Raw genomic sequence first — 27,019 nt, forward strand, 5'->3', positions numbered from 1 at the left:
GAGAACTTTGAGTATTACTTTGCTATTATATGAGATGAGTGCAATTGTGCAATAGTTTTAAAACTATAGAACAAACTACCACACAATGGCATTCGGTGTCAGTCATGGAGGGTTCCTGTTTAAGTGACAGGGCTTATACTCAGACATACCGGTTTCTATTGCCCCTTGGATCCTGTTAACATTCAGACGTATATCAAAAACCATAACCGTTAATAAGCCCTAACTGTGCCTGTAGTTGACAAATCTCCCAAAGTGCAGTTAGAGCAATGCAACTACTGTCTACCTGAGCAATCTCATGCCCAATGAGACCACATGAGGGGATTCTTCACGGCTCCTGTGTAATGGCAAAGAAGCTCCCGGAATCCAGAAAGCCATCATACCCTCATCTGCAATGAGTACCTCCCCAGACAGGTGTTCCTGAGGCTTGCTGCCCCTCATGTCTATGTCCGGCAGGCCATTCCTCCCTGTCCCCCTTCCCAAACACACTTAGGAGTTGAGCTTTCTCCTTTCTCTGTTCCTCAATCACTCACCACTCACCCACCTGCTTTCTGTCTTCTCAAAGTCACTGACAGCCCTGACCTGCTCCCACCTCTTTGGTTCCCCTTGTTTCTGAAGGTTTAAATCAGCTTTATTCCATTGCTGTCACTTTGGTGGCACTCCTGGCAGAGATGAATGTGTATTTTTATTCCAAGTTCTCATGCTCACTTATAAAATCAAACAGTCTTTAAGGGAATTTAGATATCATCTATCCAACCCAGCACTTTATTTTTTGCAGTGGAATCTTTTTTTAAGATACAATCTTATGTTGAAATCTAATTTATAAAACAGATAAGAGTGAAACTGTTTTGGTTGAAGCCGGGAAAGGAGCAGAGTCTGCATCTAATTTCTCTTAAAATATTTAAAAATATTTGTTAAGGGCCTCTTCTGCACCAAGTTCTATGTTAGACAGGGCTTCTTTCTCCGTGCTTCTCAGGGTCTCCCTACCCCCTTGATAGCTTCTGCAGATCTCCAAGGAACTCAATTTGAAAATTACTGAGCTACTCTAACTGAGGTCCAGAGAGAGGGAGAGTGCTTTGCCAAAGGACAGCCTTCCAGGCCTGCTAATTTGAAACTTGGGATAAATGCACCTCATAGAGTTACTGATGGGCAACTAAACAGGTCACAGGATGATTACCAGAAGGAAAAACCAGAAAGCTGTGTTATGAGTGAGGCTTCTCACATACAGATGTGGAAGAAGCTAGAAAAAGGCTATAAATTGTGCATATACTCCTAACAAAATATTGGTGAATGCTGGCATGCATAAAAGCTTCATCTTTATTCCTGTGATTCCCTTTGAAGGGACTGCTTTTGATCACACAATTAAAAAATTTAAAATAAAAATTCACCATCAAATTTCAAAGAAAAAAAGATCTCACCCAGGACCTATAAAAATAGAGTTCTCGCTTGGCATCCCTGAGGGACTGAGCCCTTGTGAATACCAAAACCTGGGGTCCCTCAAGCCCCTGCACACAAAGGCCTGGTACAGTGAATGCAGGTGGCCCTCAGGGCTGAAGATGCTCCCATCCAGGGCAGGTTCCATCTGGGGAAGTGAAATCTGCAGATGACAGACTGTATCCTCTGATATTCTATTTCTGTCAGGTGAAAATTTACCATCAGTGCTGGAAGTGATCCTGGTTGGGTTTGTTGGGTTAAAAAAGGAAGAAAATAAGAAATAGGGTTTTATCTTTGAAGCCCAGCAATCCCATTCATCAAGACCAAGAATGCTAAAGAAATTTTAGCTCTGTTTTTCAGACCAAATCTCTTCCAGTAACTGGCTAGCCTTCAGAATGATGAGACTTTCAGCTTGAATGAACGTAGTGTTTCTACAGGACCGGTGAGGTAGAAAGATTCCTCTCCCAGAAAACCTATAAAACCTATTATTGCATCTTCCCACACCACCACTGGATCACAGTGGACCACTAAATTTAATGATTTCATCCTTGGAGACCCAGGGTCACTGAACAAGGATAAATAATTCTTCTTTGTATTTCCTGGCCCATGGGCCAGACATTCAACCTCTGTTGGCCTGTCTCATTTTTCAAATGAGGAGGGTGGACTAAAATATCTAAGCTTTCTACTTGTTGGATATTCCATTAGATTCAGTAGGTATCAGTATATTTTGGAATCTGAAGAGACTTACTCACCCAGAGTGGTGCAGCCCAGTACGTGCTCCAAACACCTGGCCAGAGCTTCAATATCACTGTCCTGTCAGAACAAGAGAGATTTACTACTCTGGGTGGTAAATGTGGAAAAACGTTCTCGCTACATGTAGGCAAGAGAAAACACACGAAAATCTAATTGCAAACTTATTGTATGATTCCATTTTTTGAAAAGAAAACTCTATATGTGTAGCCACATCTTCTCCGTCATGGCAATCTATATATTAGTGTCTATTGCCTAGCTCTCTAATAGGAAGAGCATACACTGAAAATGTCAACAGCAGTTTGACTACAAGGTACCGTTAAGGGGATATCTTTATTTTCTCCTTTGTGTGCTTCTGTCTTTTGTAAATTTTTCTAATAAATATAATTTATTTAAACTATAAAAATGGTAAATACTTTTAGAATGAAAAGAAAAAGGTTTCATTCAATCTATACTCAATACCACAGGAATCAAGTGAACATTTTTTTCTAGACAGCATCTCTATCATTCTTTGGAAATCCATGGTCTTCAAGGAGTCATAAATCTAAGAATTGTACTTCTTATTTAACTCTCGATAAGAGTCAAGCACGCCCATGAGGATTTTGAGGGGGAGAATCCCAGAGCTGTACTTGATACCAAATATTATCTTTAATGCAAAATAAACATCTAAGGCTGGAAATATCTAAAGCAGCATCATAATGATCAGGGAAATGTAAGATCTTAATTATTTTCAGGTTTGTTCTATTGAGAGAAATTAATAATTTATGGCTCACCTACTCTATTTCAAAACAAGCTACACATTTCATATTGTAGTAATTGTGGATTTTTAAAAAAATGCACTGTAGTATAATAGATTACCCTAAAACATTATGTAAATGTGTTGGGTTTCATTTTATAACATGTGGTGGGGGTTGGGCAGCCACTTTTATGCATGTGACAAAACCCTGCATTGCTTAATTTTCCCAAATGAAAGAAGAGGAGTGATGAAGAAGGTATCCCTGGGGAGTGTCGGTGAGCAAGGCCAAAGCACTAACTGAACACCCCAGTGTGCAGCCCAGGAACAGGGAGGCAGGTATCGGGCACAGAAACAGAAGAAAAACAGGTCCCTCCCTTCTTCTATACTCTTATGGCTTCCAAATTTAACAGGGGCAGCCTTGAGACAGGAACTTGGCAGAGACATCCTCTGAAGGAAGCAAAGCAAAGCACACATCTGCATATGCAAATAATGGTGCCAACCAGACAGACAAGCTGGATCCAAGCACATGGACTGTGCTGGTCGAGGCCAAGTAGCTTCACTTCCCAGGTTGTAGTTTCTGCATCTGTGATTACTGTTGTTGTTTAGTTGCTAATTTGTGTCTGAGTCTTTGTGACTCCATGGACTGCAGTACATCAAGCTTCCCTCTCCTTCACCATCTCCTGGAATTTGCTCAAACTCATGTCTACTGAGTCAGTGATATTATCTAACCATCTCATTCTCTGCCTCTCCTTTATCCTTTTGCCCTCAAACTTTCCCAGCATGAGGGTCTTTTCTAATGAGTCAGCTCTTTGCATCAGGTGGCCAAAAGTATTGGAGCTTCAGCTTCAGCATCAGTCCTTCCAATGAAAATTCAGGAGTGATTTCCTTTAGGCTTGACTAGTTTGATCTCCTTACTGTCCCAGGGACTCTCAAGAGTCTTCTCCAACACCACAATTCAAAAGCATCAATTCTTTAGCACTCAGCCTTCTTTATGGTCCACCTCTCACATCCATACATGACTACTGGAAAAACCATAGCTTTGACTCTACAGATCTTTGTGGGCAAAGTGATATCTCTGCTTTTTAATATGCTGTCTACATTTGTCATAGCTTTCCTTCCAAGGAGCAAGCATTTTTGAATTTCATGGCTGTAGTCAACATCCACAGTGATTTTGGGGCCCAAGAAAATAAAATCTGCCATTGTTTCCACTTTTCCCCCATCTATTTGCCATGAAGTGATGGGACTAGATGCCGTGATCTTAGTTTTTTGAATGTTGAGTTTTAAGCCAGGCTTTTCACTCTCCTCTCCTGCCCTCATCAAGAAGCTCTTTAGTTCCTCTTCACTTTCTGCCATTAGAGTAGTATAATTTGCATGTCTGAGGGTATTGATATTTCTCCAGGCGATCTTGACTCCAGCTTCTGATACTAGAGGCTAAATCAGATGATGGTTAAGGAGCCTTCCAGCTCTCAAACCCGATTTTCCTGGGCATCTGAGCCGTATGTACAGAAAAGCATGGTAGATTGCTTTCAAAGTGGCTGCAACCACCCTCCCATCTCCGTGCTTCTATGTCATTCCTCACATCAAGAGGGGGTGATCTTCCATCACCCCCTGGCTGGGCCTGTAGCTTGCTTTTGGGCCACAGAAAGATGCAGAAGTAATGCTGTGACTTCTACGACTAGGCTTTACGAGGCAAAATGAGCTTCTGTTTTGTACTCTTGGCAGCCACCAATCACATAAAGAAGTCCAGGTTGTCTTCCTGGAGAGATCCCCTGGGGATAGCCCTTGGAGCATCAGAAGCCACAGGAGGAAAACAGAGACACCCCCCCCCCCCAGCCAATAGCCAGCACCACCGTCGGCCATGGGAGTGAGGCCACTGTGAACCCCCAAGACAAGTTCTCAGCTACATGCAGCCTCAGGAAGGATTCTGCATTATGTGGAGCAGAAGAGCTGTCACATGTGCAGCCCTGAAAGCACAGAGTCATTAGAAACAAGAAATCATCATTTTAAGCCACTAAGTTTCAGGGCATTTTGTTGTACAGTGAAAGATAACTGAAGTAGGACTTTGAGGTCATTGACCAAGCACTGTATTTTCTACATTTATATCCCAGCACCAGCACAGACCCTGGCATACGACAAACACTAAGTCTCATCTGTTTGGGTCACCTCAACTTCTATGATTTGCAAGGAAGGAAAAGAGAAGAATAGCCTGAACTCTGGGTTCTCCCCTACTCAAAGTACTTCATTCCTGGGGACATGGAGGTTTTTGAAAGCATGCTGCTTCTTAATCCTGTGGCCTGGTCAAGTTAACCCCTCCAAGCCTCAGTTTCCTTAATTAAAGCGATGAGAATTACAGTTTCCATCTCAGGGCTCTTATGAGACACATGAATACAAAGCCTTTACTATAGTATATGACTCACTGGAAATAAACAGTCAAAAAGAGAGTTCAGTAGAAGAGGACAGGATGGACACAGGACAGAGACACTCACCATGCTGGCCACACAGCATGAAGAGTCTTAGGAAGCACCTGAGTTGAACCAATGCAACAGAAACAGCAAGAACCAGAGATAGGACTGCAGGAAGCGCCCAAATGACTGGACACATCAATCACATCTTCCCAACACAGAAGTTAGGAGCACTGCTCATGGGGGTGGGGAGGGCAGAAAGAAATAATTCTAATACTATAGATGGATGAATGAATACTGACTTTAATTAAGGTATTAATATCTGCCATTGTTGTACCAGCTTAATTAATTAAACTCAAATTAATTAATTTAAACTCTACCAGGTTTGCTATTTTTCTTCCCATTTAACAGTTGAGAAAACTGAGGCACAAACCTGGTTCCATAATAGCACCAAGTTCATGCAACTCATTAGACATGCAACAGGCAGTATTTCCAGGGCCTGACCTCCTAGCCACTCCATTACATGTGCACAGAGTAGAAACTGGGGCTCTTAACCCAGAGCAGCTCATGATGTTGTTGGAGAAACTAGGGTACAGACTCAAGAGAAGACCTAAGAACAATTCCTTGGGATATATATATATATTTACATATATAAATAAAATAGGATGTAGCCTGGAAACGAGATGCAGCTAAAGAGGGGGAGGTGGGAGGGGTGGGTTCTTCATTAGCAGCTTCTGACTCCAGGTGGAAAGAGCAGTTTAAGCAGAACAACAATGCTCATCTAAATATAGCCTCAACCCAAGGGGTGTGCTGTCTCATAGCAGAGTAAGCAAATTCAGCCATGATCCCTGTGGGCACTTGGGACCTTTGCTGACTTCCCTTCCTGCCCCTGGAGACTGCAATGCCAGAGGTCATGGGCAATGACCAAGCTGAACCTTCATTCTCAACAAGGGACACCATTTTCTATCCCTAGGCTGCAGAACAGGGTATTGCAGTTTAAGGTGCCAATAACTATTGAAAACTTTGTAAAATTTTGAAATATTTTTAGACTTACAGAAAACTTGCAAAAATAGTGTGAAAATTCCCACTTACCTTTTTCCCTGATGTCACTGCTATACCATATTTATGTTATCACTCCATCTATCCACATACATCAAAGTTTCTCAACAAGGCACTACTCACATTTGAGCTGGATAATTCTGGCTAGTGCACCGAGAGATGTTTAGCTTTAGCAACATCCCTCCCTTGACCAGCATATGCCAGCAAGGCACTCCCTTCAGCCCTTCCTTTCATCCTGAAATTGGAAAACCAAAAATGTCCCTGGACACTGCCAAATGCTTACAAGGGACAAATCTCTCCTGGTTGAGACAAACCAACCTATGTCCATCTCTACCTCCACATACATATTTTCTCTACTGGTCAAATCTGGGACAGCCTAAGGATCAACATAAATGATACTAATGTTTATAAAGGGTTTCCCTGGTGGCTCATAATGGTAAACAATCTGCCTGCAATGCAGGAGACCTGGGTTAAATTCCTGGGTCAGAAAGAGTCCCTGGTGAAAGGAATGGCAACCCACTCCAGTATTCTTGCCTGGAGAATCCCATGAAAAGAGGAGCCTGGCAGGCTACAGTCCATGGCATTGCAAAGAGTTGGACACGACTGAGTGACTAACACTTACACCTTTTTACATTTGAATAGAATTTTGTCTATTTTGACAAAGAGAGTATTTATAACAAAGATCAGGTTCTACATTTTTCACATAGTAGTTTAGGAAAGGCATTAAAGAGCTTGTTTTACTGTGGTATGACTTAATGTGGCAATCAGCTCGTTCCTAGTGTTTGGGAAATTATCATTTAATGAACACAAATGATCTCAACAGAAATACACTCACCCCATGAGAAAAAGGGGGAAATGGAAATGAACTCCATGTTTCTTGGGTCTGTACCATGTTTGTGCTCAGCAAGAATTTCAATCATGAAAAAGACCTTTTGGGAGTATATCATGGCTGGTGCAATGCAGGAATTATGCTGCTGATTGGAACTTCTGCATCTTCTCCTTGCTTCACAGTTTAAATTGATCTCTGCCTGAGCTCAGTGGCCCATGGAGCACTTGTGTCTCCCTAGGAGCCACATCATGGTGTCACCAGCCAAGTGCTAGGAATCTCATTTTCAAATGCTGTTGAAAAAACCTAATTGCTCCTTGCTGATGAATGGCTCCTTAGATATTCTTCAGGTCTCCTTCCCTCCTAACCATCAACCTCTCTAACGAGATCATGCCTTAGAGGCTCAAAGAACATCTTTCAAGATTCAGCTCTGAAAAACTGTCCCACAGATTCAAGTTTGGTCAAACACTCAGATTTGTTTCAGAAAGAGATGCAGTAATTTGGTTAATAAATTAAAAATTTCTTCTAAGCAGAAGTAAAAGTGTGTTAGTCGTGTCTGACTCTTGTGAGCCCACCAGGCTCCTCTGTCCATGGAATTCTCCAGACAAGAATACTGGAGTGGGTAGCCATTCCCTTCTCCAGCGGATCTTCCCAACCCAGGGATCAAACCCAGGTCTCCTGCATTGCAGGCAGATTCTTTACCAGCTGAACCTCTAGGGAGATACCCTATAAGTGGAAAGGGTAGTTGCTATCATATATTCTCCAATAGTCCATATTTATTTTTAATCTGGAAAAATAGAACATTATTTTTATAACCAGATCATTTATCAAGACTTTAGTGAAGTGAAGTCGCTCAGTCATGTCTGACTCATTGCAACCCCTTGGACTATAGCCCACCAGGCTCCTCTGTCCATGGGATTTTCCAGGCAAGAATACTGGAGCGGGTTGCCATTTCCTGCTCCAGGAGATCTTCCCAACCCAGGGATTGAACCTGAGTCTCCCGCATTGTAGGCAGACGCTTTACCATCTGAACCACCAAGGAAGTCTCAGAAAATTATTAAAAGAAAATAAATACCCCAAATTCCATCATGTAAACATACACATCCACAAAAATATATACACAGTCTTTTATAGGTAGATCTATTAGATATTTGAGATTATACTATATATGAATGGTATACACAGAATACATAGGCACATACACACCTTTGTTTGGATTTTCATCCTATGTTATTAAAAATTCTTCAGAAACATAATTTTAATAGCTACACACTACTACTCTAAAGCCATATGAATTTATTTATCTATGCCCTGTTGTTGTACATCTAGATTGCTTTCATTTTTTTCATAAATAATATTGCAATGGCTACTTTGCCCCATGTTTACTGTTATTGCTTTAGGTTACCGTTCAGAAATGAAATTACTGAGTCGAAGGGTGTGAACATTAGGAAACCCCCTCTTTCTCTGCTCTGGCCCTTTCCTTCACATTCCAGCCATTCCAAGCACTTTATTTTCTCTACAATCAGTTTTAATGTCTTCATACTTTTTTCAACTTCCCTCCTATTAAAATGTACTTTCCTTCAAGAAAAGATATGATAGTCATTAATGCAAAGATGATTGATAAGGCTTATAAATTATCTCAGGATACTTGTGCTTCAGCAGAGGAATTCATTTCTAATAGCAGGCATATCAGAGGAGGAAATCAGGTGATATTGTCACAGAGCAGGAAAAATCACAATTTCCCATTTAATTATATCAGCCAGTTCTGTCTGACTAAATAATCCAGAGTATCTCCTCACTTCAGTGTTTTCACTTGAGTTGTGGTGATTTAGTTCACACACATGTGCACACATACACTCACACAAAGCCATTTTATTATTCAGCTTTGTTCAATTCAGGTGATGTGTATTAAATGCCAATTATGTTCTGATGTGTACAAAGTTGAGGGAGACAGATATGGCCTCAACCCGCCATTTCAGAGAGGTAATCCATTCCACACACCAGGGGTATTCCTGCCAGTATACTAGTAACTCACTGCTCTTTCAGCAGTACACTTCCCCATCAAATCCTTTGATCAATGTTCTCCATGCTGGTGGGATTACACAAGCCAAGTTGAGAAACACGTTAAAATCAAACAAATAAAAACCCAACAGCTACCCGAGCTCAAGTCCACTTCCCTGCATGTCCTCCTCCATTTCCTTCACAATAGCCATAACTTTGTCCCTATGTACAGAATAAAATCCCGTCACAGCTGGCCACGCCCTGCATACCTTAGCTCCTGCTCATTTCTTCAATATCATCTCTTTCCACTTCTCTCACTAACAGTGCTCCAGCGATGTAAGATCTTTCCCACTTTAAGGCCTTCTCATTGGCTGACAGTGCTCTTGCCTCACATATGACATGATTGTCCTTCTCATCCCTCAGATCTCAACTGTAGGTCACCTGTAGGAGATCCCCCTATTTGAATTGAGTTTCTTTCTGCCACCACTCCAGTCGACATATCATAGTGTCTGTTTCTTTTGAGGCACTTACCCAAGGACACAATTAATGCTTTGTTAGTATTTGCTCCATGAGGGCAGGGACCATGCCTGTTGAGTCATTATTAGCTCAGAGCTGGCAACCTTAATAAACCCTTTGTGAATATGCTGATGAAAGAAAAGCAAATGTCAAGGCAACGTAGTCAAATAAAATATTCCTCTGTTCCTACCTCACCAGTAGATTTTACCTAAATTCATAGCTTCTCAACCCTGTCAAAACTTTGGACACATTTCTCCCACTGAATTCTTGCAGAGGTGTTTATTTGCGAAGCTTCATTCCAGGCCAGAAGACTGTGTATCTTCTGCTTCCATCTGCCTTTTCTTCTTGGCTCCCAGCTGTTCTATGATAAGGCTATTTTCTGTCTGCCTCTGAGGTAACCCCAGAGACAGACATGACCTCACAGGCTCCCCACAAACTAGAACTTCCTTTGGTGAAATCCCTGTCATGAGCCTTCTGGGAAAATTTCTGTTGCAGCCTCCCAAATGGCCCCAAATGAGGAACATCACCTTTCAGATGATGGCCCCTCTGTAGGCTGAAGCCATTGCTACAGGCTTTTCTTCCCTGTGGCCACCATGGGGTGTACACCCTTAGGCACCAGGGGGACACACAGCTTTCAAGAGGTGAAAGCCACATGCGGGATACATGAATGGCAGGCTGCTTTCTCAGCACAGCTCAGGCTTGTGCTCGCTGGTCTCTCAGGCTTTCCTGGCTTCGTGGCTCATCCTCTCTGTAGCAGGTTCACTAATCCTCCCAGTTTCACATTCTAGCAGAACCCATGCTATTTCTTTCTACAGATTCTGTGATCCTATAGATTCCTATAGACGCAGGAACCTGACCCCTTTTTATCTGAGTCACAGATTTATTCACTTTGGCCACAACTATATATGTATATATACATATAATGAGAGGATTCTGCTTCCTAGAAAACATAAAAATCTCATAAAGCAATCCAGGAAGGTTTCCTCTGAGCAATATTTTGTTGGAATTTGATACCTGGATAGGCACAATGGACCAAAGCCTTAAAAATATTCTCATCTGGATGATCTTAACAGAACACAATAGTAAAAATATAGTTATAAGGTTTATACTAAACTAGAGCTAAAGAGATGGGAATACCAGACCACCTGACCTGCCTCTTGAGAAACCTGTATGCAGGTCAGGAAGCAGCAGTTAGAACTGGACATGGTACAACAGATTGGTTCCAAATAGGAAAAGGAGTACATCAAGGCTGTATATTGTCATCCTGCTTATTTAACTTATATGCAGAGTACGTCATGAGAAACGTTGGAAGAAGCACAAGCTGGAATCAAGATTGCCGAGAGAAATATCAATAACCTCAGATATGCAGATGATACCACCCTTATGGCAGAAAGTGAAGAGGAATTAAAAAGCCTCTTGATGAAAGTGAAAGAGGAGAGAGAAAAAGTTGGCTTAAAGCTCAACATTCATAAAACTAAGATCATGGTATCTGGTCCCATCACTTCATGGCAAATAGATGGGGAAACAGTGGAAGCAGTGTCAGACTTTATTTTTGGGGGCTCCAAAATCACTGCAGATGGTGATTGCAGCCATGAAATTAAAAGACGCTTACTCTTTGAAAGGAAAGTTATGACCAACCTAGATAGCATATTAAAAAGCAGAGACATTACTTTGCCAACAAAGGTCTGTCTGGTCAAGGCTATGGTTTTTCCAGTGGTCATGTATGGATGTGAGAGTTGGACTGTGAGGAAAACTGAGCACCGAAGAATTGATGCTTTTGAACTGTGGTGTTGGGGAAGACTCTTGAGAGTCCCTTGGACTGCAAGGAGATCCAACCAGTCCATCCTAAAGGAGATCAGTCCTGGGTGTTCATTGCAAGGACTGATGCTGCAGCTGAAACTCCAATACTTTGGCCACCTCATGTGAAGAGCTGACTCATTTGAAAAGACCCTGATGCTGGGAGGGATTGGGGGCAGGAGGAGAAGGGGATGACAGAGGATGAGGTGGCTGGATGGCATCACTGACTCGATGGACATGAGTTTGAGTCAACTCTGGGAGTTGGTGATGGACAGGGAGGCCTGGCGTGCCTCTTACTAGCTGTGTGGCCCAGGAGAAGTTCCTTCACCTCATCAGGCCTCGGTTTCCTCTTATGCAAAGTGAGGAGAGCCTAACAGTCTCATCTTCCAAGGGACCTGAATGTTTAAGTCAGTGCTTCATACAATAATCAATTATAGACAAAATGCTTCCCAAAGAACCTAAACAGACATAGTGCATCAAGTACTAGACATAGAGTAAAGATTCTGGGAAACTTAGGTCTTATTATTATAATAATTATGTCTTGATTAAAGAAATGATTCCACTAGCAGAACACTCTTAGAGGCACCTTCTCCCATAACGATCCCTCCAGGAGCCCTCAGTGGACCATTCCAAGGTCATTCTTGCTTTTCCTAACGTTTCACTGTGCAGAGAGCATTTCAAAATCAGTGGAGGATTTGGTGGAAAGTACTGAAGATTTCAGAAGTAGCTGAGAAATGAGCCTCTACAGCTTCCCATCTTGGCAAGAACAAACACCATGGTCCTAAGAGCTTTCCTCAAACAAGTGTCAGTGAAAGCCAGCCACTAAACAGCAGGGTCATTCCTGAGGGAGCTGTGTCACGGCATCATGGTCCATCTCATGTCTGAATTACAGGGGGACTCAGGATACTGATTAGTGGTGGAGAGGGAAGCACTGGTCATGGCAGTAAGGGGAAGACAAGAGTCTACAGAAACACCACCAGTCTGCAGCCCTAAAACATGTCCATCAGGGCACAGGAAACACTTCTCAGTGACAGGTCCCACAAATACTGTTGAGAACCTTGTTATGATGACAGCTATAAACTCCATTCCCTTGAGATCTGAGAGGCTAGTTCCAATTCAGTGACCACAGACTTCACAGAGGAGCCATCAACAGCATGATAAGGGCTTGAGATAAAGGGGTTACTGATGCTCTGCTTATTGATGCAGAGAAACAACAGACAAATAGGTGCTTCACAAAATTGCTCTGGAGAAACTGCTGCTGAAAAGATTGTCATGGGGGGCACAAGGGACCCTGCAATCAATCTCAATGAAGCCTGTGGCTGTCTTTCTTTTTTAAAGCACTTCTTCCATCAAAATAGAAACCATGTGACTTCTGTTCCATCTGAAGTAAGAGAATATTAACTCTGACCTGATGACTCAAGTAAAAGACGGGGGTATAATGATCATCTAAGTAGACCCTGGGTGCTCAGGTCAATGGCAAGACTAGGAAGCAGGGGAAGAGGTGGCTGGAGGCATCATCCAGTTCACAAAGCCAACAGTGACGGGGTCTCAGCCCAGATTTCTATAGCTGCAAATATGTGCTGCTAATAAAATGACATAAAAAGAAAAGGGTAAGTATTCACCACAACCCCATGCTCACAACCTTTGGGGAAGGGGAAACTATACTGAAGAACAAAGGGGGCTATAATTACCTGTCTCTAATACAAACTACTCAGTTAACATGTCTCCTCCTGCTAAGTCCATTCTATTCTATTATGTCAAGTACATTTTAGGATGATATACTTTAGGACCTAGAAAAAACGGCTAGAAAATGTGATGAAGCTGGGCCTGAAACATGGTTCCAACACTTCCCCAGCTGCATAGCCTTAGAAATTCAGTTTCCTCAACTGGAAAATTGGGGTAAGAATAAGTACCCAACAGGGCTTTGTGAGACAAAACACCAACATGTATGTGAGCAACCTTACAGAAGCCAGTAATTATTTACAATCAGTCACAATCTATCATACCACAGGCTATGGAGGCATAGCCTAGAGAGCAAAATTACTGCCCAGTACTAATCATTGGCCCTAATGGGCTCAATAAAGGACAGAAAAGCTATGGACCTAACAGAAGCAGAAGATATTAAGAACAGGTGGCAAGAATACACAGAAGAACTGTACAAAAAAGATCTTCATGACCCAGATAATCACAAGGGTGTGATCACTCACCTAGAGCCAGACATTCTGGAATGCGAAGTCAAGTGGGCCTTAGGAAGCATCACTATGAACAAAGCTAGTGCAGGTGATGGAATTCCAGTTGAGCTATTTCAAATCCTAAAAGATGGCGCTGTAAAAGTGCTGCACTCAATACGTCATCAAATTTGGAAAACTCAGCAGTGGCCACAGGACTGGAAAAGGTCAGTTTTCATTCCAATCCCAAAGAAAGGAAATGCCAAAGAATGCTCAAACTACTGTACAATTGCACTCATCTCACAGGCTAGTAAAATAATGCTCAAAATTCTCCAAGCCAGGCTTCAGCTATATGTGAATCGTGAACTTCCAGATGTTCAAGCTGGATTTAGAAAAGGTAGAGGAACCAGAGATCAAATTGCCAACATCTGCTGGATCATTGAAAAAACAAGAGAGTTCCAGAAAAATATCTATTTCTGCTTTATTGACTATGCCAAAGCCTTTGACAGTGTGGATCACAATAAATTGTGGAAAATTCTGAAAGAGAAGGGAATACCAGACCATCTGAACTGCCTCTTCAGAAATCTGTATGCAGGTCAGGAAGCAACAGTTAGAACTGGACATGGAACAACAGACTGGTTACAAATAGGAAAAGGAGTTCATCAAGGCTGTATATTGTCACCCGCTTATTTAACTTCTATGCAGAGTACATCATGAGAAACGCTGGGCTGGAAGAAGCACAAGCTGGAATCAAGATTGCTGAGAGAAATATCAATAGCCTCAGATATGCAGATGACACCACCCTTATGGCAGAAAGTGAAGAAGAACTAAAGAGCCTCTTGACGAAAGTGAAAGAGGAGAGTGAAAAAGTTGGCTTAAAGTTCAACATTCAGAAAACTAAGACCATGGCATCTGGTCCCATCACTTCATGGCAAATAGATGGGGAAACAGTGGAAACAGTGACTGACTTTATTTTGGGGGGCTCAAAAATCACTGCAGATGGTGATTGCAGCCATGAAATTAAAAGACATTTGCTCCTTGGAAAGAAAGTTATGACCAACCTAGACAGCATATTAAAAAGCAGAGACATTACTTTGCCAATGAAGGCCCATCTAGTCAAGGCTATGGTTTTTCCAGTTGTCATGTACGAGTGTGAGATTTGGACTATAAAGAAAGCTGAGTGATGAAGAATTGATGCTTTTGAACTATGGTGTTGGAGAAGTCTCTTGAGAGTCCCTTGGACTGCAAGGAGATCCAACCAGTCCATCCTAAAGGAGATCAGTCCTGGGTGTTCATTGGAAGGACTGATGTTGAAGCGAAACTCCAATACTTTGGCCCCCTGGTGCGAAGAGTTGACTCATTGGAAAAGATCCTGATGCTGGGAAAGATTGAGGGCAGGAGGAGAAGGAAACGTCAGAGGATGAGATGGTTGGATGGCATCATTGACTCAACGGACATGGGTTTGGGTGAATGCCGGGAGTTGGTGATGGACAGGGAGGCATAGCGTGCTGTGGTTCATGGGGTTGCAAAGAGTCGGACATGGCTGAGTGACTGAACTGAACTGAATAAATAAGAAGAGATATTTTTTATACTGCAGTTGTAAACTCTCACTTTATTTTAAAAATTATTTATTTATTTGGGTGTCTTGGGTCTTAGTTGCAGCACTTGGATCTTTCACTGTGGCATGGGGATGCTTTCACTGCAGTCATAGGCTTCTCTCCAGTTGTGGGTCACAGGTTGAGTAGTTATGGTGTGTGAGTTTAGTTGCCCCTTGGCATGTGGAATCTTAGTTCCCCTACCAGGGATCCAACCTGAGTCTCCCACACTGGAAGACAGATTGTTTTTTTTTTTTTAATTATTTTCCATCATAAGTTATTATAAGATATTGACTACAGTTCCCTATGCTCTACAGTAAATCTGTTGCTTGTTGCATGCATGAATGCTCAGTCGCTTCAGTTGTACCCGACTCTTTGCGACCCCATGGACTGTAGCCCACCCAGCTCCTCTATCTATGGAATTCTAAAGGAAAGAATACTGGAGTGGGTTGCCATTTCCTTCTCCAGAAGAGCTTCCTGACCCACAGATCGAACTCAGTTCTCCTGCATTGCAGATATGACTGTTGCATATCTGTTTTTTAATTAGAAACTTAGCATTATATTCATATTAAGTCAAAAAATGGAATTAAAATGCCATAAGTTTTTAGTTAAGCAAAATTTCATAATTTTTCTAAAATATATATATTATATATAGGTATATGTATACAAAAGCTTTTCTACACTTTACATAAAGGCTTGAGAAAAAGAACATCAAGAAAAAAGAAATGGAGAAGTTGGAGAACTTAAACTAAATGAAATGGGAGCACTGACTATAAAATAGAAAAAGTGAAACAAGCTGGATAAAAGTTCAAGATCATCATACAGCCCAGTTGTTTTTAAACATGATTGCTCATTGGAAACATATCTGGAGCTCTGAATTTAAAAAAAGCAGTACCTAAGCATTTATATTTTTCAAAAATTTTCAAGATAATTCTGATACGCATCTGGATTTTAAAAACTGTTTACAGGTTTTTCTTCTAGATCCTAGTTTTGGTGATACAGAGTTCTATTATTTCTCTGTTGACCAATCAAGATAGGACATTGAAAGATGAACTCCCCAGGTTGGTAGCTGCCCAATATGCTATTGGAGATCAGTGGGGAAATAACTCCAGAAAGAATGAAGAGATGGAGCCAAAGCAAAAACAACACCCAGTTGTGGATATGTCTGTTGATAGAATCAAAGTCCGATTCTGTGAAGGGCAATATTGCATAGGAACCTGGAATATTAGGTCCATGAATCAAGGCAAATTGGAAGTGGTCAAACAGGAGATGGCAAGAGTGGACTTCAGCATTTTAGGAATCATTGAACTAAAATGGACTGGAAGGGGTGGATTTAACTCAGATGATCATTATATCTACTACTGTGGGCAAGAATCCCTTAGAAGAAATGGAGTAGCCTTCAAAGTCAACAAAAGAGTCCAAAATGCAGTACTTGGATGCAGTCTCAAAAATGAAAGAATGATATTTGTTCATTTCCAAGGCAAACCATTCAATATCACAGTAATCCAAGTCTATGCCCCGACCAGTAATGCTGAAGAAGCTGAAGTTGAATGGTTCTATGAAGACCTACAAGACCGTCTAGAACTAACACCCAAAAAAGATATCTTTTTCATTATAGGGGACTGGAATGCTAAAGAAGGAAGTCAAGAAACACCTGGAGTAAGTGGAAAATTTGGCCTTGGAGTACCAAATGAAGCAGGGCAAAGGCTAACAGAGTTTTGCCAAGAGAACACACTGGTCATAGCAAACACCCTCTTCCAACAGCACTTGAGAAGACTCTACACATGGATATCACCAGATGGTCTACACCAAAATCAGATGGATTATAGATTATATTCTTGGCAGCCAAAGGTGGAGAAGCTCTATACAGTCAGCAAAAACAAGACCAGAAGCTGACTGTGGCTCAGATCATGAACTCCTTATTGCCAAATTCAGACTTAAACTGAAAAAAGTAGGGAAAACCACTAGACCATTCAGGTATGATCTAAGTAAAATCCCTTATAATTATCCAGTAGAAGTGAGAAATAGATTTAAGGGACTAGATCTGAAAAACAGAGTGTCTGATGAACTATGGTCGGAGGTTCATCACATTGTACAGGAGACAGGGATCAAGACCATCCCCAAGAAAAAGAAATGCAAAAAGGCAAAATGGCTGTCGGAGGAGGCCTTACAAATAGCTGTGAAAAGAAGAGAAGTGAAAAGCAAAGGAGAGAAGGAAAGATATACCCATTTGAATGCTGAGTTCCAAAGAATAGCAAGGAGAGATAAGAAAGCCTTCCTCAAAGATCAGTGCAAAGAAATAGAGGAAAACAATAGAATGGGAAAGACTAGAGACCTCTTCAAGAAAATTAGAGATACTAAGGGAACATTTCATGCAAAGACGAGCTCAATAAACAACAGAAATGGTATGGACCAAACAGATACAGAAGATATTAAAGAAGAGGTGGCAAGAATACACAGAAGAACTGTACAAAAAAGATCTTCATGACCCAGATAATTATGATGGTGTGATCACTCATCTAGAGCCAGACATCCTGGAATGTGAAGTCAAGTGGGCCTTAGGAAGTATCACTACAAACAAAGCTAGTGCAGGTGATGGAATTCCAGTTGAGCTATTTCAAATCCTAAAAGATGGCGCTGTAAAAGTGCTGCACTCAATATGCCAGCATATTTGGAAAACTCAGCAGTGGCCACAAGACTGGAAAAGGTCAGTTTTCATTCCAATCCCAAAGAAAGTAAATGTCAAAGAATGCTCAATCTACTGCACAACTGCACTCATCTCACACTCTAGCAAAGTAATGTTCAAAATTCTCCAAGCCAGGCTTCAACAGTTTGTGAACCATGAACTTCTAGATGTTCAAGCTGGTTTTAGAAAAGGCAGGGGAACCAGAGATCAAATTGCCAACATCTGTTGGATTATCAAAAAAGCAAGAGAGTTCCAGAAAAACATCTATTTCTGCTTTACTGACTATGCCAAATCCTTTGACTGTGTGGATCATCACAAACTGTGGAAAATTCTTCAAGAGATGGGAATACCAGACTGCCTAACCTGCCTCTTGAGAAATCTGTATGCAGGTCAGGAAGCAACAGTTAGAACTGGACATGGAACAACAGACTGGTTCCAAATTGGGAAAGGAGTATGTCAAGGCTGTATCTTGTCACCCTGCTTATTTAACTTATATGCAGAGTCCATCATGAGAAATGCCGGGCTGGAGGCAGCACAAGCCAGAATCAAGATTGCCGGGAGAAATATCAATAACCTCAGATATGCAGATGACACCACCCTTATGGCAGAAAGTGAAGAAGAATTAAAGAGCCTTTTGATGAAAGTGAAAGAAGAGAGTGAAAAAGTTGGCTTAAAGCTCAACATTCAGAAAACAAAGATCATGGCATCTGGTCCCATCACTTCATGATAAATAGATGGAGAAACAGTGGAAACAGTGGCAGACTTTATTTTGGGGGGCCCCAAAATCACTGCAGATGTTGACTGCAGCCAGGAAATTAAAAGATACTTACTCCTTGGAAGAAAGGTTATGACCAACCTAGACAGCATATTAAAACACAGAGACATTACTTTGCCAACAAAGGTCCATCTAGTCAAGGCTATGGTTTTTCCAGTAGTCAGGTATGAGTGTGAGAGTTGGACTATAAAGAAAGCTGAGTGTTTAAGAATTGATGGTTTTATCAATTTCGATAGATACAATGATATTAAGTGAGTAACAGTTACATAATCACAGTAGTAAAAGACACTTATCAATTTTCAAAATCAGTTCAGTTCAGTCGCTCAGTCATGTCCGACTCTTTGCAACTCCATGAACTGATGTACGCCAGGCTTCTCAGTCCATCACCAGCTCTCAGGGCTTGCTCAAACTCATGTCCATTGAGTCGGTGATGCCATGCAACCATCTCATCCTCAGTTGTTCCCTTCTCTTGCCTTCAATCTTTCCGAACATCAGGGTCTTTTCAAATGAGTCAGTCTTCACATAAGGTGGCCAAAGTATTAGAGTTTCAGCTTCAACATCAGTCCTTCCAATGAATATTCAGGACTGATTTCCTTTAGGATCGACTAGTTGGATCTCCTTGCAGTCCAGGGGACTCTCAAGAGTCTTCTCCAACACCATAGTTCAAAAGCATCAGTTCATTGGTGTTCAGCTTTCTCTATGGTCCAACTCTCACATCCATACATGACTACTGGAAAACTACTAGAAACCACATTTGTTGGCAAAGTAATGTCTCTGCATATTAAAATGCTGTCTAGGTTGGTCAAGACAAGGAGCAAGCATCTTTTAATTTAATGGCTGCAGTCACTATCTGAAGATTTTGGACCCCCAAAGAATAAAGTCTCTCGCTGTTTCCGTTGTTTCCCCATCTATTTGTCATGAAGTGATGGTACTGGATGTCAAGATCTTAGTTTTCTGAATGTTGAGCTTTAAGCCAACTTTATCACTCTCCTCTTTCACTTTCACCAAGAGGCTCTTTAGTTCTTCTTCACTTTCTGCCATAAGGGTGGTGTCATCTGCATATCTAAGTTTATTGATATTTCTCCCAGCAATCTTGATTCCAGCTTGTGTTTCATCCAGCCTGGCATTTCGCACGATGTACTCTGCATATAAGTTTAACAAGGAGGGGGAAATATACAGCCTTGATGTATTCCTTTCCCAATTTGGAACCAGTCTGTTGTTCCATGTCCGGTTCTAACTGTTGTTTCTTGACCTGCATACAGATTTCTCAGGAAGCTGGTAAGGTGGTCGGTATTCCCATCTCTTTGAGAATTTTCCACACTTTGTCATGATCCACACAGCTTGTGATTTCACAATCAATAGGGAAAGAAACAATAAAAGATAATTACAATTGCAAGCCATAATGGGAACATGATTAGCTTAACAATATAAAATAATTACACTCAATTTGGGGTGTCAAGCAGAGTGATGTGGTAAGTGGAAGTGCATACATGCACGTGTTTTCATCCACGCAGACAGTCTATGTCTTTTGGTAGGTGCATTTAATACATTTACATTTAAGGCAGTTATCTATATATATGACACTACTACCATTTTCTTAACTGTTTTGAGTTTATTTTCTGTATGGCTTTCTCTTCTTTTGTCTTTCCTGCCTAGAGAAGTTCCTTTAGTATTTGTTGTACTGCTGGTTTGGTGCCACTGAATTCTCTTAACTTTTGCTTGTCTGGAAAGCTTTTGATGTCTCCATCAGATCTGAAGGAGAGTCTTACTGGTTAGAGTATTCTAGGTTGTAGGTTCTTTCCTTTCATCACTTTAAATATATCATGCCATTCGTTTCTGGTTTATACAGTTTCTATTGAAAAATCAGCTGATAGCCTAATGGGAGTTCCCGTGTATGTTATTTGTCATTTTTCCCTTCTCTGTCTTTTTGTCAGTTTTATTACTGTGTCTTTGTATGTTCCTCCTTTGGTTTATCCTGCCTGAGACTCTCTGAGCTTCCTGGACTTGGTTGACTATTTTCTTTCCCACATTCAGGAATTTTTCAGTTATTATCTCTTCAAATATTTTCTCAGGTCCTTGCTCTTCTTTTCCTTCTGGGACCCCTATAATGCAAATGTTGGTGTGTTTAATGTTATCCCAGGTGTCTCTTAGGCTGTCTTCACTCTTTTTCATTCTTTTTTCTACACTCTGTTCTGTGGCAGTGATTTCCACCATTTTGTCCTCCAAGGTCATTTATCCATTCTTCTGCCTCAGTTATTCTGCTATAGATTCCTTCTAGTGTATTATTCATCTCTGTTTGTTCTTTAGTTCTTCTAGATCTTTGAGAAACATTTCTTGCTTGTTCTCAATCTTTGCTTCCATTCTTTTCCTGAGATCCTGAATCATCTTCACTATCATTATCTGAATTCTTTTTCTGAAAAGTTGCCTATCTCCACTTCATTTAGTTGTTTTTCTGGGCTGTTTTTATCTTGTTCCTTCATCTGGGACATAACTTTCTGCTTTTTCATCATGATTAACTTTCTGTGATATGGTTTTTGTTTTAACCACTGTGAGACTGTGCTTCTTCTTGCTTCTTCTATCTGCCCTCTGATGGATGAGGCTAAGAGGCTTGTGTATGTTTCTTGATGGGAGGGACTGGTGATGGGAAAACTGGGTCTTGCTCTGGTGGGCAGGGCTTTGCTGAGTTAAGCTTTAATCCAATTATCTGCTGATGGGTGGGGTTGTACCCCCTCCTTAGTAGTTGTTTGACCTGAGGTGACCCAGCCCTGGGGTCTACAGGCTGTATGATAGGATTAATGGTGAATTCCAAGAGGGTTTATGCCAAGGGGGACCTTCCAGTGCCCCCATCCCTCTGGTAAGCCCATACAGACTCATGTCTCCATAGAAAGCCCTCTAACACTAGCAGGTAGTTTTGGCTCAGTCTCCTGTGGGGTCACTGCTCCTCTCCTCTGGGTCTTGGTGCATGCAAAATTTTGTTTGTGCCTTCCGAGACTGGAGTGTCTGTTTCCTCAGTCCTCTGGAAAGTCTATAATCAAATCCCACTGGCCCTCAAGGCCAAATTCCCTGGGGATTCCCAGTCCCTTTGTATTATCCCCAGGCTGGGAGGCCTGGCATGGAGTTCAGAACTTTCACAATAGTGGGAGAACTTCTTTGGTATTATTGTTCTCCAGTTTGTGGGTCACCCAACAAATGGGTATGGGATTTGATTTTATTGTGATAGAGCACTTCCTGTCTTGCTGTCTCACTGCAGCTTCTTCTTTGTCTTTGGACATGCGGTATCTTTTTTTGTGAGATTCCAGTGTCCTACTGTTGATGGTTGTTCAACAGCTAGTTGCAATTTTGGTGCTCTCTCAGGAGGAGATGAGCACATGCCCTTCTACTCCACCATCTTTAACCGGACTCTGGAAGGCAGATTGTTAACCACTGGACCACGAGGGAAGTACTATAAACTCTCACTTTAGAATTAAGGAGTTTTGGAAGTATCATTTAAAAAAGCCACAAAATGGCTATATAGCTTTATCTTAATAACAGCTAATATCTCATTATTAATTACTTCATTAGATTGGAAAACCAAGGCACAGCGGGGTTTAGTGACTTGCACAAGGTCACATGATCTGCAAGTGATTCCTCTGGTTTTCTGAAATTGGTTTTATTTTATTGAAAATATTTTAGAGTAACAATGTTAGTAGCTAAACTTTTACCACTTGATGCTTTGGACAGAAACAGATGTGTTTTGCATATTGTGTGCTTTGCAACCATAGGCACAGAATGAAGTTTCTGTAATAATATAACAATATTAGTCTCTGCTGTTTAGGACAGAGGTACAGAAGTAGAGATTATATTTTCAGTTTGTGGTAGGAGGTGCTTCTGTTTACAAGTTCATTGGAGAAAACAGGGAAATGGTATGCTGAATCCTCGCTGTCTGGACTGTTTTTCTCAGTGTTTATTTGTTTCTCTCTTCATGTATTTATCTCTTAATTTTCTCTCTCTCGTCCTTTCTCTTTTTCTCATACCTTTCTCTGCTCAGCTCTGTACCACTCCATTCTATCCCCTTCTCCCTGCCTCTTTCTTTTTCTTATGGAGAACTTGAGAACCTTTCTTACTAGATCTATTCATTGAGTATTATGATGAATTGCCTAGTCTTCATTAAAAAGGACTGAATGGATTTTGGACAACCTTTAGTTAATCCCCCTGAATTAAGTCTCCATTAACACAGATGCCCTTTGACTGACTTCTATCTTACTAGCTTAATGTTTCCAGTTAGTAAAAAGCTTCTGTACCTATGAAAGTTTAGGACTAGGAAGATTATGAGATTATGGCCTAGGAAGAAAATCAAGTATAAATTGAATAAATTGCCCAGAGTCACCAGCTTTTTTTTCACACAACTCTTGCTTTTCCTTTCCCCTGCAGGCAACCAACAGTGAAATCACATGCAGGGCTGTCTCTTGGTGTATGACCCGGATGAAGCTACTATTGTTATTGTTACAGAATCTGTGGCAAGGTCGTGGACTCAGAGATTCCAGCACTGTATGTAAGGGGGGAACTTCAAGGGCTGGAGTGGCTAGGAAGACCATCTCCTAAGCCCAAGATCTCTGGACCTCAACCCCAGAACTAATTAATGCACTGGGACATGACTCACAAATCTGACTACCAGGCAGAACAGTATAATTTTAAATATCCTCTTCTCTCTTCTAAAGAGACACATGAAATGTTTATTCGGCAGCTATGTGTGGGGTGCTCTTCAGTGTATAAACAGTGTAGTGTGTATCATCCTCTCACCTGAATCAGTACTGAGTGCTCCAGCCCTTTCCTCATCAACACATCCAGATTCACACAATCCCATGGGGCCCTGCCTGCCCCCGGGCCTTGGAAATCAAGACACATCGTGTGGAGCCTGTATAGCAAACCTTAGTCCTCCTACTTGGGTTCTAAGACGCCTTGACTCTTCCTGGGAAGGCACAGCCTGGTCAGCACCTTGGACAGCCCCACTGCTTCTGCTGGCAGCAACTTTTACCTGTTGGTTTGTCCTGTAAACAGGCTGGGGTCCTTCATCCTCAACCTCTTCATCCCTGATTGAGAATACTGTTTTTTCTTCCTCACTCTCCTCACTTTCTTCAGAAAAGGAATCAAATACATCAACATAATACTCTTCAGCCACAAGCGGGTCTTCTGGGATCTCTGAAATAAAGAATAAGCAAAAATCAGGTCCTGTAGGTCATTAAAATTATAATGAGCCTAGGACCCCCATGTTTTCCCAGAGATATGTATTCTGTTAACACTAACAAAACTTTCATAAAGTGTAGAGTGGAATCTTAGCTTCTTGAATGCACCTAGTAGAATGTAATAAATACTCAGCAGTTAAACCAGTGGAGGAAAGGAGGGATGGCTCTATTTGCAACCACTTTTTGAAACTGTAAGAAAAAAACCATGAAACAAGAAGAAATGACCTCTTCTAAAGTCTTTACATTCAGAGGCATGAACCATTATTACAAATAAGGAGATTCAGGACCAAAAGCAAAGTAAGATGCCTTGGCCACCAGACTCTACTATCCACATAAAGTTACTGTGGACACAGTGGAGGGGACAAATATAAGCATTCTTCCTGGGAATTTCTTCTTTTAAAGAAAACACTAGTAGGAGATCAGGCAAGAGGGATAGAATATATAGAAATGGCATTATTGGCAAGCTGAGGGAAATGTTAAAATTCTAAGGCTATGAAGGTTTTTGAGATGTAGTTCACACTAAGGTTCTACTTACTCACATGAATATGAAGCATTTCTTACAAAACAAACAACAACAAAAAAAAAAAAAACACAAGGAAAGGCCACCTAATTAAGCTGTTGCCAGGAAGTGCTACCTAAGTTACTTGAAGCAATATTATTACCAACTAGAAATATTGTTGTTGCTGTTCAGTTGCTAAGTTGTGTTTGACTCTTCATAACCCCATGGTCTGCAGCCCCCCTGGTGCCTCTGTCTGTGGGATTTCCCAGGCAAGAAAACTGGAGTGGGTTGCCGTTTCCTTCTCCAGGGGATCTTCCTGATCCAAGGATCAAACTTGTGTCTCCTGCACTGGCAGGTGGATTCTTTACCACTGAGCCACCAGGAAAGTCGGTTGGTGCTTATAATGGTCTTCAACCAAGAAAGGCTAAGAATGGATCTATTGGTCCATTCAAAATCCAAGATCCCAAAAAAACACAGTGATATCAATTCCAATTTGCTAAAGGGAGCCTAGAAATAAGAAATATCCTTGGGGAAGGGAGAAAGTTAAATAATGGTACTCTCTCTACCTTATTAAAACCATGGCATTTAGGCTTTGTACACATTAGTTGTTGTTGTTGTTCAGTCGCTCAGCTGTGTCTGCCTCTTTGTGACCCCGTGGACTGCAGCACACTATGCTTCCCTGTCCACCACCATCTCCCAAAGCTTGCTCATTCTCATGTCCATTGAGTCGGTGATGCCATCCAACCATCTCATCCTCTCTCATCCCCTTCTCCTCCTACCTTCAATCTTTCCCAGCATCAGGGTCTCTTCTAATGGGTTAGCTCTTCACATCAGGCAGCCAAAGTACTGGAGTTTCAGCTTCAGCATCAGTCCTTCCAATGAACACCCAGGACTGATCTCCTTTAGGATGGACTGGTTGGATCTCCTTGCAGTCCAAGGGACTCTCAAGAGTCTTCTCCAACATCACAGTTCAAAAGCATCAATTCTTTGATGCTCAGCCTTGTTTATGGTCCAACTCTTACATCCATACATGACTACTAGAAAAACCACAGCTTTTACTATACGGATGCTTGTTGGTAATGTAATGTCTCTGCTATTTAATATGCTGTCTAGGTTGGTCATAACTTTTCTTCCAAGGAGCAAGCATCTTTGAATTTCATGACCATAATCACCATCTTCAGTGATTCTGGAGCCCAGGAAAATGAAGTCTGTCACTGTTTCCATTGTTTCCCCAACTATTTGCCATGAAGTGATGGGACCAGATGCCATGATCTTAGGTTTTTGAATGTTAAGTTTTAGGCCAGCTTTTTCACTCTCCTCTTTCACCTTCATCAAGAGGTTCTTTAGTTCCTCTTCACTTTCTACCATAAGGAGAGTGAAAAAGTTGGCTTAAAACTCAACATTCAAAAGACAAAGATCATGGCATCTCGTCCTAGCACTTCATGGCAAATAGATGGGGAAACAATGGAAACAAACACTTTATTTTGGGGGCTCCAAAATCACTGCAAGTGGTGACTACAGCCATGAAATTAAAAGAAGCTTACTCCTTGGAAGAAAAGTTATGACAAACCTAGATAGCACATTAAAAAGCAGAGACATTACTTTGCCGACAAAGGTCCATCTAGTCAAAGCTATGGTTTTTCCATTAGTCAACTATGGATATAAGAGTTGAACTACAAGGAAAGCTGAGTGCCAGAGAATTGATGCTTTTGAACTGTGGTGTTGGAGAAGACTCTTGAGAGTCCCTTGGACTGCAAGGAGATCCAACCAGTCCATCCTAAAGGAAATTAGTCCTGAATACTCATTGGAAGGACTGATGCTAAAGCTGAAACTCCAATATTTTGACCACCTGATGCAAAGAACTGACCCATTGGAAAAGACCCTGATGCTGGGAAAGATTGAAGGTAGGAGGAGAAGTGGACGACAGAGGATGAGATGGTTGGATGGTATCACTGGTTCGATGGACACAAGTTTTAGCAAGGTCTGGGAGTTGGTGATGGACAGAGAAGCCTGGCGTGCTGCAGTCCATGGGGTTGCAAAGAGTTGGACATGACTGTGTGACTGAACTGACTGACTTATAAACAAAATTATCCTTCTAAACTGTAAACCAGAGCACTGGTTTTCATCCCACTGTTGCTATTTTATGTCTAGTGCATGTGTGCTAAGTCATGTCCAACTCTTTGAGACCCCATGGACTGCAGCCTGCCAAGCTCCTCTGTCCATGGAATTTTCCCAGTAAGAATACTGGAGTGCATTGCTGTTTCCTATTCCAGGGGATCTTCTCGGCCCAGTGATAGAACCAGCATCTCTCGTGTCTCCTGCATTGGCAGGTGAATTCTTCACCACTGGTGCCACCTGAGCCTATTATTTTATGTGGGGAAAATATGGAATTTGGGGTTAGAGAATCAAGGTTTGAATCTAGCTATGCCACCTCTTAAATGAGAAACTTGAGTGAGGTATTTGAACTTACTGAGAGTTATTTTTTTCTAGGGAAGCAGACAAAATGTAATCTAACAGGGTAGCTATGAAGATTCAGTAATATGATGCTTATGAAAG

General features: G+C 41.5%; 1 protein-coding gene across 12 annotated transcripts in view; it reads right to left on the reverse strand.

Moving 5' to 3' along the window:
- The window catches only part of NEK11 (NIMA related kinase 11), a 282,586-nt gene that overhangs the window by 77,086 nt on the left and 178,481 nt on the right, over window positions 1-27,019 (reverse strand). For 11 of the 12 annotated variants that reach the window (XM_070466776.1, XM_070466770.1, XM_070466765.1 and 8 more), the window contains 2 exons: window positions 23,757-23,920; window positions 2,184-2,244 (listed from right to left, as the gene is read on the reverse strand). In XM_070466776.1, coding sequence (XP_070322877.1) covers window positions 2,184-2,244; window positions 23,757-23,920 — 225 coding nt within the window. Of the gene's footprint in view, window positions 1-862; window positions 1,671-2,183; window positions 2,245-23,756; window positions 23,921-27,019 lie in introns of those variants that run through there. The other variant, XM_070466772.1, reaches the window with a different exon arrangement.

Source organism: Odocoileus virginianus, chromosome 4 (genome assembly GCF_023699985.2).
Source record: "Odocoileus virginianus isolate 20LAN1187 ecotype Illinois chromosome 4, Ovbor_1.2, whole genome shotgun sequence".
NCBI classification, from domain to species: domain Eukaryota; kingdom Metazoa; phylum Chordata; class Mammalia; order Artiodactyla; family Cervidae; genus Odocoileus; species Odocoileus virginianus.